Source organism: Echeneis naucrates, chromosome 21 (genome assembly GCF_900963305.1).
Source record: "Echeneis naucrates chromosome 21, fEcheNa1.1, whole genome shotgun sequence".
Lineage (NCBI taxonomy): Eukaryota > Metazoa > Chordata > Actinopteri > Carangiformes > Echeneidae > Echeneis > Echeneis naucrates.
This window is the reverse complement of record NC_042531.1, coordinates 12,544,402-12,556,663: the sequence shown is the minus strand read 5'-3', so window position 1 is coordinate 12,556,663 and position 12,262 is coordinate 12,544,402. Positions and strand designations below refer to the sequence as shown.

The 12,262-nt window shown below is 38.7% G+C and overlaps 1 protein-coding gene across 1 annotated transcript; it reads left to right on the top strand.

Moving 5' to 3' along the window:
- Positions 1–4,219: 4,219 nt before the first annotated feature.
- On the top strand, positions 4,220–11,391 carry LOC115035248 (sorting nexin-4-like). Its single transcript, XM_029492987.1, has 14 exons — positions 4,220–4,350; positions 5,047–5,171; positions 5,599–5,740; positions 5,936–6,085; positions 6,794–6,841; positions 7,057–7,112; positions 7,190–7,262; positions 7,598–7,659; positions 7,838–7,903; positions 8,060–8,149; positions 8,676–8,775; positions 9,038–9,183; positions 9,397–9,511; positions 9,600–11,391. Exons 1-14 carry the CDS (start codon positions 4,261–4,263, stop codon positions 9,645–9,647), a joined length of 1,311 nt encoding a protein of 436 aa, XP_029348847.1. The 5' UTR covers positions 4,220–4,260; the 3' UTR covers positions 9,648–11,391.
- Positions 11,392–12,262: the final 871 nt, after the last annotated feature.

The following is a 12,262-nucleotide window of genomic DNA, read 5'->3' as shown; positions in this document are numbered from 1 at the left end:
AGCAGATGTTTTGTCCACCGCTGCCTTCCCAGAAACCCACAAGTGAGCGTATTTTCCCGCCGCAGGGTCGGGGAGCAAAACCACTGAAGAAGACCGCTGCACCCCAACATAAAACAAAACACCAGAGGGAAAAAAATGTACAGAAAACCTTTCAAAAAGGAAAGGAAGGGAAAAAAGCAAAGGATTTTCTAATCCATCCTTTATTGAGGTGGCTGGTTTTCGGCAGCGCAACCTTTTTTATGTGTGAGAAGCCTGGCCTGTAATTTGGGTAGCCACGGCGACCAGAAGGACTTGTAATAAAACGAGACTCTATTCTGGGATGCTCTGTAATAATGGACGCCACCATCCACTCCTCTTGTTAGAGATGGAGGGATGGATGGAGGGATAGAGATGAATGAACGGATGGACAGCTGGATGGATGGATGGCAGCATCACATATGGACAGGCAGAGACAGATGGACAGTGGTTGGATATGTTTGCTGAGCAAAGACTGAGATTGGACCAATAGAAGAAAAACAAGAAGCAAAAACCTGAATAAACAATCAGTTAGATTCTTGTTGGACACATAAAAACACTGAATGGATACACAAATAGATGCATGGTACAATGACTCAATCACACACACCTCCGAACCTATCAACACTGGCTGATACCTGACGGGATTTCTGGATGGCCATTATGTCCTTCTACATTGTTACAAGTCCCTGTGGTTGAATTTCTGCATTCAGACACCTCTCTATAATCTCTGCGCCATGTTAACAGTCACCCATTATGCCAAGCCCATAATTAGGAAATCACATTGGCATATACATCCTGTCATTAGAAGTGTCTATTGCTATTGCATTGTAATTACATTTTAGTAGGTTGTTATTACACCATTTAGAAGCTGTCCATCTTACCTCAATCTCCTCCTTAATTGGTTATGTTGGTCTGTCCCGCCCCCTGTGCCCGCCCACCTCTTTGACGGAACATTCCAGCGGTCTAAGCATTTTAAGCTGGAGAGTATTAAAACTGAGTCTAATATGCCACAGAATGAAAGAAATGAAGGAGAAAAAAAGTGGGCAAAATGAGAAAGAGAAAATGGTGAAAGACAGAACTTGGGAAGAGGAGTAAAAATGAAAGAGGAAAAAAAAGGGTGAAAAACACAGTTTTCTTGTTGCATGACAGATTCCCTCCCAGCCAACCAAGGCTTGTCCTTTAATACCAAGAGGCCTTGATGTGGCTTCTCAACGATTGCACATGGGGCTAAGCTAACCGCATTGCTGCCACGCTGCTTATTATACAGCATTGCTCACACTCTACATGTGTGTTTGCATGTGTGTGTGTAACATTGTGCTCATATGTAGCGAATGCATACACATGCAATGGTGCATTTGCTTGTTGGAAAGTAGAATCAGCCATGCAGATAGGTTTTCAATGAGACAAACACATCATCATTTGTCAAAGCCCTTGTGATGGATGGGAGAAAGAAAACTGTACATAAACGTAAAAATGTGTATTGTATGTGGAGGAATGGGGAAAAAAAGAGAGGCAGATGAAGAAAACGATGCATTTCAAAGCGGTGTTGTTTAAACAGAACAACGTTTCTAAGAATTAAAATGACTGCTCCTAATCTGTGCTCATTTCTTACACCATTAAGTAAACCATTTTATTTTAAATTATTATTATTAATTTCACTTCACCGACAAAAACATCAACAATAGTTACTATTTAGGTCATTTTCATAAATAGTTTTCAATAGATAAAATTTATTTCTTCATCATCTCAAGTGCAGAGAGGCCTGAAGCAACCCTTTGGCAGAAGGGTGATGGACATTATATAAGATTACGATATTCATTGGTATTTGTACATACACACACTATATAGGCTCACCCACTCAAATACAGTTCCACTAAACACTCCACATTAATTTTCCACCACTGTCAAAAGGAAGAATAGATGGATGAAGGAGATGAAAATGAAGCCCAGAGAGTATAACATGGATCAAAACATGTGTTCCTTTCTACTGACTGCAAGGACGTCCTCTTTATGACCAGGTGCATTCTGAGTGGTGCCACTCGAAATAATTAAGATGTGTCTTTTCTTTAGTATTAAAATTTAAAACCCCATAAATTAACTGCACTCTGACATTTAATAAATACTATTAATATAAAATGTTTTAGATGCTATTATATTCAATGTGGAATGGGGAAGATATGTAACGGTTCTTGTGACTTCCTTTAAAAAAAAAAGAAAAAGATTATTATGTCTTTTATTGCTGTATTTAGTGTATTAGTAATTATAGGACTTTTTCATGGACAGCAAGTTCATATGTTTCAGGAGAATGGCTGTAAAGCACATTAACAGAGGTTGAATTCCATTTAGCACCTCCAGGGTATTGTACACGTCCAGGTAATTAGAAATTGTATTATGGGCCAGTTATTCTCATACCAAATAGCAGTTCAGAACACTAAACTTCATTATGCAATGCGATGTACTTATCTTGATTCTCATGAAACACTACAGGCTGCCATACTTAAACATTCTTGGGATTTTGCTACCCTCTTCTGTTCAACAGTCAAACTTCAGACCAACAGGTATTTGAAAGGAAACCAGTGATTAATTTCAGCAACAAATAATTGTCAAATAAACTGGTGAAAATCTTTTTCTGGTCAACAGACAAGAGAAACATGAATACATTTAAAGTGACCCTAACTGTAACATATACTCATATATGTCTAAATCTAGTATCTATTCTAATATATATTTATTTTGAAATGGCCTTTTGGAATGTCCATCATCCAGTTAAAGTGTTTTATCCTCAGTTATTATTCTTGTTTGTCCTGAAGCTTTTTGGAATGAAAATCATGATTCAGTTTATAATGCACACATACCAATGTGAATTATAGTCACTGAGTAGCTTTAGGTCAGACCTTCCAAATATAGACAAGCCAGGAAAACCATGTGGACACACACACACACACACACACACACACACACACACACACACACACACACACACACACACACACACACATGCATGCACATAGCTTATTATGTGCACAGCTTATTATAACTTAGGGTTCAAGACCGTTGAAAAAGTTGTCAAATGGCTTATTACCGTCAGCCAAGTAGTTCTGGAGGTGTGTATGTATTTGTGTGTGACTGTGCACCCCTGTGTGCGGACAGGAAGTGGTGGTGGCTGGCTTGAGGTTAGTGGCAGGAAAGAATGGCAACTATGCTGTTGCTGTGACTATGGCTGGTCACAGTGCAGGCTTTGGGTTTCCTGACACGCTGCAGTCTGAAACCACATCTCATCATCTCTCCATACATTCTTCCATCCATCCTGTATGTAGTCATTTTACAATTAATTATCATAGTAATGCACCTAACCTACCTACTTCTTCTCCCTTTCCATTTCTTTGTCTCTCTTCACCACTGTTCCTTTTTCATTTATCCCACAATGCTCCAACAACAGACTCCATGCCCAGTGGCATCTATATAAAATGCTTCCTTACTAAATGCTGCTCCACCCTTCTCTTTAAACATTAAACGCTGCACAAAAGCGTGACCACAGGAACTAAAAGGCCGTGTTTCTGTGCTGTTTACTAGCCTGAGGCATACCGCATCCCTCTCATTCACATCTGGGCCCACAACCATTTACAACCAATGAGAGAGGGCCCAAATGATATCACCAAATTGAGGCAATACATCAGTTATGGCACGTTTTTCAGATTTTTGTTTTCCAGCACAATTAAAGCAAGAAGTTTTGATTCCGTAGATTGATAGAATAATGCCCAACATTCTTGAAATGAGTGAGAAACCATCATAATCTTAATTTTAAAGGATTTCTTACAATATGTTTCAACACCAATCAGGACAGCTATTTAGGGTTTGTGTCAAAGTGTCACGCTTCAAACTGTTCTCTTTTTATCTCAGCTTTGCAGAAGTGTGGAAAATCAACTTGTGACAAGAATTTCACAGCAATTTAACGGTCTTTCATTTTTCCAAATCTGCAAAGTAAGAAATCAAACAACATTAACTAAGGTATGATCTGTCTGGGGGAAAAAAACGTAAATGGACAAATCCTTAACTCAAAATCTCAAAAAGTTATTTCATTTTAGTGCTGTTGTTGCATTTTCCGTGGTGCCATGTTGTTGTTTTTGTTTTTATCTCATCTATTTTATGATTTAACATCTTCACCTGGCCTCCGACATAAGTGCGCATGCGCGGGGCAGAGGCCCAGTCTGCCAGCTCAGCTGACAGGAGCAGCAGCCAAAGATGATGGCAGACTGTGGGAGCAGCGAAGTAGCTGTGATCGGTAACACCGACCTCACTTCAGCCGAGTCAGAGAACAACATCATAAACACGGTCGGGCTTTGTGTTATTCCCTACTCTGAACCTTTTGATTGTAACACGCCTGTTTTTGTCGGTAAAAACTTTTCCTAACAGGCCCAAAGTGACGTTAGCTAGGCGGAGTTGTTGACATGTCGACCACGGAGACTTTCAGCTCATATTTGCAAAGAGTTGGAGCAGTTTGTGGACTTTTTAGATCTTAGCCCTTCGAGGTAATTTCAAAGTTGAAAACCGAGCTGTAGCTTAAGTTTTGCTCACGCTAAATCGAAGCTAGTTTGTAAACTTTACTCCGGACGTTAGCTTGTTAGCTAGCAGGTCTGGACGCTTAAGCTGTTTCCCGTAAATTAACCTCACTGCTGTTTGTGTCCTCCCAGGCTGATCCTTAAAACTGTGAATTTCCTCCGTACCGCAAAGCGCCGATATGAGTCAGTTATCTGCCGGTGCTAACAGTGTGTTGTCCAGTCTTGTGACCTGTCACCTCCCTTTGTAGAGGAGTTCAATGTTACTGAGTCTGCAGAACTAGAAAAAAACCCAAACTCTCCGCCCTTGTATGATCATCTCTTTTCATGCTTGTCTAAAGAAAACCTGATACCGTGCCCACACCCGTCTGTTTTTTTTAACCTTGCTACTAAGATTTGTCACCTCCTTTTTTGTGGAATTGCCATCTTTTTCCACTGCCTTACTCATCATTGATCTTCTTTTCTTTTTCAGATGGTGGAAAAAGGGACAAATCTGTTGAGAAAAATGGAGATCAATGTGGTAGAGGCAGAAAAGAGAACAGGGAAGAACACGGTTAATATGCAGGAAACCTACACTGTCTACCTCATAGAGACAAGGTAGGTCATAAACTGGACTGTCTGGTTTTCTGCCACCATTTGACACAAAACAGAAGTGTCACATGGCGTGCAAACAGTTTGGCATGGCAGTACAGCAGGGTAAAAAGAACGGAGCCAGACACCCCACACATAGACATCATCAATGTTAGATGCACAGAAACATAATTTCCTTACCTTGAGCAATTTTAAGCTGAGTGAAGTCAAATATATCCTTCATTCTTCAAGTACACAAATAAGTGCTGCATTAGTTTTTCTGTTGGTTTATGTTGCAAGGATCGGTCAGAATAATAGGGATGTTACCGAGAGTGTAATTGAAAATGTGGGTCTGACTGATGTTGATTTTTTATTTTTTTTTATTTATTTTTTTTTTTTAACGACCTTTGCTCAAATGTCTATTCTGCAACACTGTTTGTTCCTCTTTCTGAAGGCCAGCTGAAACAGTTCCTGAGGGAGGTACACCAGCCACGCCTGACACTTTGTGGAGGCGCTACAGCGAGTTTGAGTTGCTCAGAACTTACCTGCTGGTCACTTACCCTTACATTGTCATCCCTCCACTACCAGAGAAAAGGGTGAGTGACGCATATCTGGAGGGGAAAGTGTAATTCAATATAAAGATATCATATTATATGTTACTAATTTGTGGCCCCAATTGCAGTAAAAGAAAAAATTTATACAAATTTAGTTTCAGTTCCTCCCAAGTAGAAGATGTTAATTAATATGATATTTTGTCTTTGCTCTCTCTTCCTGTGTTGTGTCTCTTGTAGGCAGAGTTTGTATGGCACAAGCTGTCAGCAGACAACCTTGATCCAGACTTTGTTGAGCGACGAAGAGGTGGCTTGGAAAACTTCCTGTTGCGTGTTGCATCACATTCTGTCCTGTCGAATGATGAAATATTCTTCCATTTTCTCACAGAGGTTAGCATCACAGCATATATCTCATAATGAAGGCTGCTGTCTGTGACAGGGGTATTGCATGCACCTATAACAGGTTTAATACCTATTACAACATAAAGATAATAATGTTTTTTTTTGTTTTGTTTTTTTTTTTATCTATCCTGATTTGTTCGTCAGGAAATGTAAATTGGTCATGTTAAAAAGGTTAATTTGTGCAGTCTTTCCATTTGCTACATTTGGATTTGTATCATTCTCTTCTTCTTGTGTGTAGCAACATGATCAGACCTGTGCAGGGCCTTGTTGGGTTTGTTTGTATTGCAGTTGTCAGCTGACCCTTTTTGCACAATATATCCAATAATACTGTCATGTGTCCATCACCTGCACCGTTGACTTTTTTTTTTTTTTTTTTTCAGTGGCCCATTGATTCACTGCTCCCTCCCTGGCTCATAAATATATTGACAATTGATTAATCTCATTGTCCATGTGACTATTGTAAGCACCTATATTCTGCAACATCGGTGGGCTGGTGGGCTTTTACTCTCCCTTTTTGTCTCTTTACCGGCCCTCTCTACATCAGCCTAATATATTTATCAACCCTCACTGAGCTAAAAGGTGTTATTTGTTGACACAACATAAAGCAATGGAGCAGTACATACTCGGTTATTTATTTTTCAGTCACCAACACAGATAGAATCTAGAAACACTGATCTGTCCTTCATTTGTCCTCAGGAAAAGGGATGGCGGGAGAGGGTTTTGGAGACAGGTTTCCAAGACAAGGTAAGGTCAAAATCCATTCAGCTCTTCTTGCTGAATTGCTCAACTGAAGTAGCACTTTCAGGTTTTTACTTGTATATCCCTTTTATTATAGGAAAATCATGTGATGGCTTATGTCAAAAGCCCCTCATCATAGATTATGTCTGTTGTAAAGCAAAGTAATTAAAATAATAAACAAAGTCAAGCTAACCTGAGTGTAAACTTCTGTTTTCTCCAAGGCTGATTCTAGGCTAAAATCTCTGAGTGCCATGTTCAGAGTCAAGAACCCTGACAAGTAGGTATAAAACAGACATTGGTGAAATAATTTGACTCAGTTCAGAACGGGGATATGATCTTTCTTTTGTTCTCCAGGCGATTCACAGCACTGAAACACTACTGTGATGAACTAAATACTGTGATCTCTCAGTTACTTAGGGTGCGGGCGGTGAGTTTTGAAATGGCAAACACACACAGCCACACACACTCACACCCTGAAATTTAATTTTTGGCTCAGGTTTGGACATTATTTTAAAAAAATTTGCATACTGGCTTTCAGGAGAAAAGTATGAACCTGTGTCAAGCTACTGTGTGAGTTGATTCTCACTTTGAAGAGAAAAACTTAAGTAACTTACATAAATTTAAGTCAACAATAATAACAAATATATCAGCTATGTTTTTTTATAGTGTGATTGTGGGGGAGGTTAAAGTATGAAAGCTGTGTTCGTAATGCTTTATTGTGCGTGTTTTGTTTTTTTTTTTGTTTTTTTTTTTTTTTTCTAGAGAGTAGCAGACAGGCTGTATGGAGTTTACAAAGTCCATGGTAACTACGGCAGAGTCTTTAGGTGAGGAACAGCTGTTCTGGTGTTAATGCATTCTTTCTGCATAACTGAAATCTTTCTTTGGTCCATTATCTCTCCAGCCGCCTGTGCTTTTTGATTATTGTAGAGCAAATGTCTTCAAGGTCTGTAGTCTGAATGGAAAGTACTAAAGTATAGTGCCCCTGAATTGTTATGTCTCCAGTGAGTGGAGTGCTATAGAAAAAGAGATGGGAGATGGACTACAGAGTGCTGGACATCACATGGACACGTAAGTAGTAAACTATCCTCTAAAAATAATTCACCCTCTCACACTCCCATTCTCTGAGTAGTTGATCGGACACTAAACCTGTCCTAATTTAAACATGTTCAAACTTTTTTTTTTTTTGGCATTGCTTTGACTGTATGACTTTGTGTATGAGCACAGGTATGCTGCATCTATAGATGACATCCTAGAAGAAGAGGAGCATTATGCAGACCAACTGAAAGAGTACCTCTTCTACACTGATGCTGTCAGGTGAGTGGGTGTGGACAAAAACAGACACACATGCTGAAGCTTTGTCAGGCCAAACAAGTAACGGTTATGCAAATTTACTGAATGCGGCTCACACTGCTGTTGAGATCAGAATGTGTTGATCTTTGATAGTCAGCCCACTCATTTGTTTTGGTTTAAAGAATTTTTGCCATATGTGTTTAAGTGGACATCAAAAATGTATTATATATACTGTCTATGGAGCATTATTTGCTCCCTGTCTTAGCTGGCCCTGACCTTAAAAGCCTAACTATATTTACATCTGGTTTATGAGAAAGTGAATGCGTAATTCATGATGAAGCAATAAAGGATCTGTTTCTCCCTGGGTAAGGGGCAGTGTTTACTCATAAGACCTTACAACAATAAACATTTTACATTTGGGAAAAATTTTCCTCTGTTTTATTTTATTTTAGAAATGCCAGGTTCTTTGATTAGAAATGGCCCTGCTTTATCTGACTTCATAGAAACCTATTCCTGTTTGACTGGTGGCTGATTGTTGTGTGTAATTTAGGTCAGTATGTAGGAAGCATGAGTTGATCCAATATGAGTTGGAGATGGCAGCTCAGGACCTCACCCATAAAAAACAACAGAAAGAGGAACTGGCCACTGGGGTAACACACTAACACACTCTGGCTTATCTGTCACTTTCTCCTAGTTAAATACACAGATGGCATCAACACACAATTTCTGTCAAAACAAGTGCATAAATTGGGCTTGATTACAAACATATGCCATAGATTAATCAATATAATTAGTGCACTTATTTAAAAAAAAAAAATAGCATTTGTGTGATTCAGTTTGGTGAAAATAGAATACACATGAATACTGTATACTGCACTTGGTTTTAATTTGTGTGGCTCTGTTTGTGTGTAGACAGTGCGAGTCTTTTCTCTGAAGGGGATGACCAGTAAATTATTCGGCCAGGAGAGCCAGGAGCAAAGGGAGAGTAGGTTGGCAGCCCTGGAGCAGAGTATACAAGAGGGAGAAGAGGCGGTTAAGGAGAAAAACACAGAATGCCAGTAAGCTCAAAACCCGAGAATTATTTTATTTGCCTTCAATTTTTGTCATTGTCTTGTTGCAGATGTTTGTGTGTACATGTATAATCAGATATTTGGTCCCTGATTTGTAGCTTTCTTTTAAAGTTGATAAATGATTATCTACCCTCAATGCCTCTTCCACCTGTAGAAAATATAATTGATGTTGACACAATTTGTTTGTGATCGTTTCCTCAGGGAGTTTGTGCGAACAGCCTGGGAAGACATTGAACGTTTTAAGGAACAGAAAGATAAAGATTTGCGTGAAGCCCTAATCAGCTATGCCATCATGCAGATCAGCATGTGTAAGAAGGTGTGGATTCCAGTGTGTTGGATATTTTAGTGTTGATTATTCAATTACTCCTCTTAAAGTCAGCCATTTTCTGTTACTCTTTTTTTAGGGAATCCAGGTGTGGTCTAATGCCAAGGAGTGTTTCAACAAAATGTGAGCCACCTTCCCCAGCCAACCACATTTTGCACCAAAACAATTATCAATCAACTTGGAAGCACCAGCCTGTCATTGCACAAGTCTTATGAAAATGAACCATGGGAGCCCATAGACTTTTTCTTAGTTTGCTACGTTAAATTGAAGCTACTAAGAATAATTCTGTCCTTTTCTCTCTACCTCTCCGACACACATTCACAGAGAGTCATTTAGGGAGTCCATTCCTTTCAAATCCAAGTCTTTTAGCATTCTCTCTACATTCTGCTGATGATACCTTCATACTGCAGACTAACCAAGTATAGTGAACTCGTCCTTAGTTGCACAGCTGACAGCATATCAAAGAGGATAATATTGCATTAAAAATAATTGATAGTTCTCAGTTGGAAAAAGCTGTTCAATTTACTTCAGGTGTAACTACTCTTTCGACTTATTTCTCACCCTAAAAATTCCATTTTTACAGCAGTGCCATACAATTCTTAGTTGTGAAAAGCCAAAAAAGCAGCAGTTACTTCAACACATTTAGAATGACCTGTATGAGAAAAATTGAAAGAAACTTTGTAATTTTTTCCACACTTATTTTTTGAGATTCTATTACAGCTAGAAGTCGATTGAGAGTTTAGATCAGAAATTAAAGAGTGAAAACTTTTTGTTAAACAGTAATTAGTTGAACAGCATCATGCTTACACTGTCAAATTTTGCACTTGTCTCAGTCATTGTCATCAGACCAAAACTTCTACTTCCATTATAAGTAAAAGTGTCAGTAAATAAAGAAAAAAATGAGAAATTTATATTTTCAAACATCATCTTTGAACTGGAACATGTTGTAGCACCAGCCTCCTGAAAATTTTCAGCTTTTTCATTGGAAAATCAGTGTAGTAAAAATTTGTAGGTCAGTTACAACTGGACCACACTACAGGAATGTATTACATAATTAATACAATATAATATAAACAATCATTTTTGTCATCATTTGAGGTTAGCCTTCATGCCATTATAGTTGAAAAACCAAGTGCTTGTGACCAAGTAACTGAGTAACAGAGATCACAGGTAGCAAGGAGGAGGCACTGAAAATGTTGGTGTGGTTTTTGGTGCCAAAAACTGAGGAAGGGACCAAGTTGAACTGTAGTCAGGAAGGCTTCAGGCTATTTTGTTTACAGTGGGTCTGTTTCTCCTGGAGACTTTTTGAAAGACCAAAACACACCACCCCGGCGAACCCTCGGTATAGCCGAATGTCATTAAAAGCAACACACACATACAGATCAGTACCATTTTCTTTGCTCTCAAACTTTGTGGCCTTAATTGAAAAAAAAAGAAAAAAAAAGGGTTTGTACACGTAAGGGCACAACAGATTGGTGCCTCACTTTTTTTTTTCTTTTTTTTCTTTTTTTGGTAATAAGTCACTGCAATAGTTAATGGACCACAGTTCCAGATGTGCCTTAGTTTAGGGGCTTGAATAACATTGACCAGGATGTAGAAAATGTATGTAGCTATTTTAAATCCTCACAATCTGACCTAATGCATATTTTACAGAGATACAATACATAGCGTCTTTTGCTCCCTCATCTGTCTTGAGGTGGGGACATTCCCATCAGTAAGTGCTGCCTTCTTTCAAAACAAGCATAATCAATTAACTTAAATAATCCAAAATTTTGGCTTTGTTTCTGTTTTTATAATAAACATGAAAGATTGTTTTTATGTTTCTGTATTCACTGCTATGACACTAATAAACATGTTTCTTTTGTAAACAATTTATTATCGCTTTTGTATGCCACAGAGATACAGGAACCCTTTATGGAACACTGCTGGTTTCGAGCCACATTTACAGAGGACTGAGCTGATTTCGTCTCAAATGAAATTTAGCTTTCCAGTTACAGGACATCTTCTTTGTCTTTGGAAATGTACTCCTTGGCAAGGTCAAAATAGTGTGTCAAAACAACAGGCAGCCTTCACTCTGGTGTTATCTTATTTTGACACAGTTGTGGTGATAGGTCAATCATAAGGGCGTATAGCTGTGGATACACTCATGTCATGATTCACGTGAACCAGGTGGCAATGATGTTTTGTATAGTTTTTTTGTGTGACTACTAAATCAAACAGTGATACTCTTTTAAGTTGATCCATCCGACTGCTCTAAATCGCAACTTTTCCTTTACTATATGTTTAAATCATGAATATGTTAGATCATGGATTAAGGTGGGAATGAAAAATTTGGTCTTTGATGTATGTTTTCTGCAGTAATGGGCCATTTCTTGTAACTTTTTTTTTTAGCTACCTTCTTGCTGTATTTGATACAGTTTGATTTAAAAAGCCTCAGTTAATGTACAGAACAGCTGTAACCTCAAGCTGATTCTGTACAGACACAAAGAAAACCCTCAAGAAATTGCTCGTATGGTGGTTTTGAGTGCTGGTATTTGTAAGTCAGTGCGAATGAATGGCGCCTACTATCGATCCGCACCTGTAAAAACATTTCAATTTGGCTCAAGAACGCGTTAAAACCCCCTTAAGGAAAGGAGTCATGGGATGAGGAAGAAAGAAGCTCTTTCAGGCCCACCTACTGGCTGGTTTGCATGAGGTCATGTGGTTTTCCCAAATAGAAACCTAACATTAATGTAACATTAC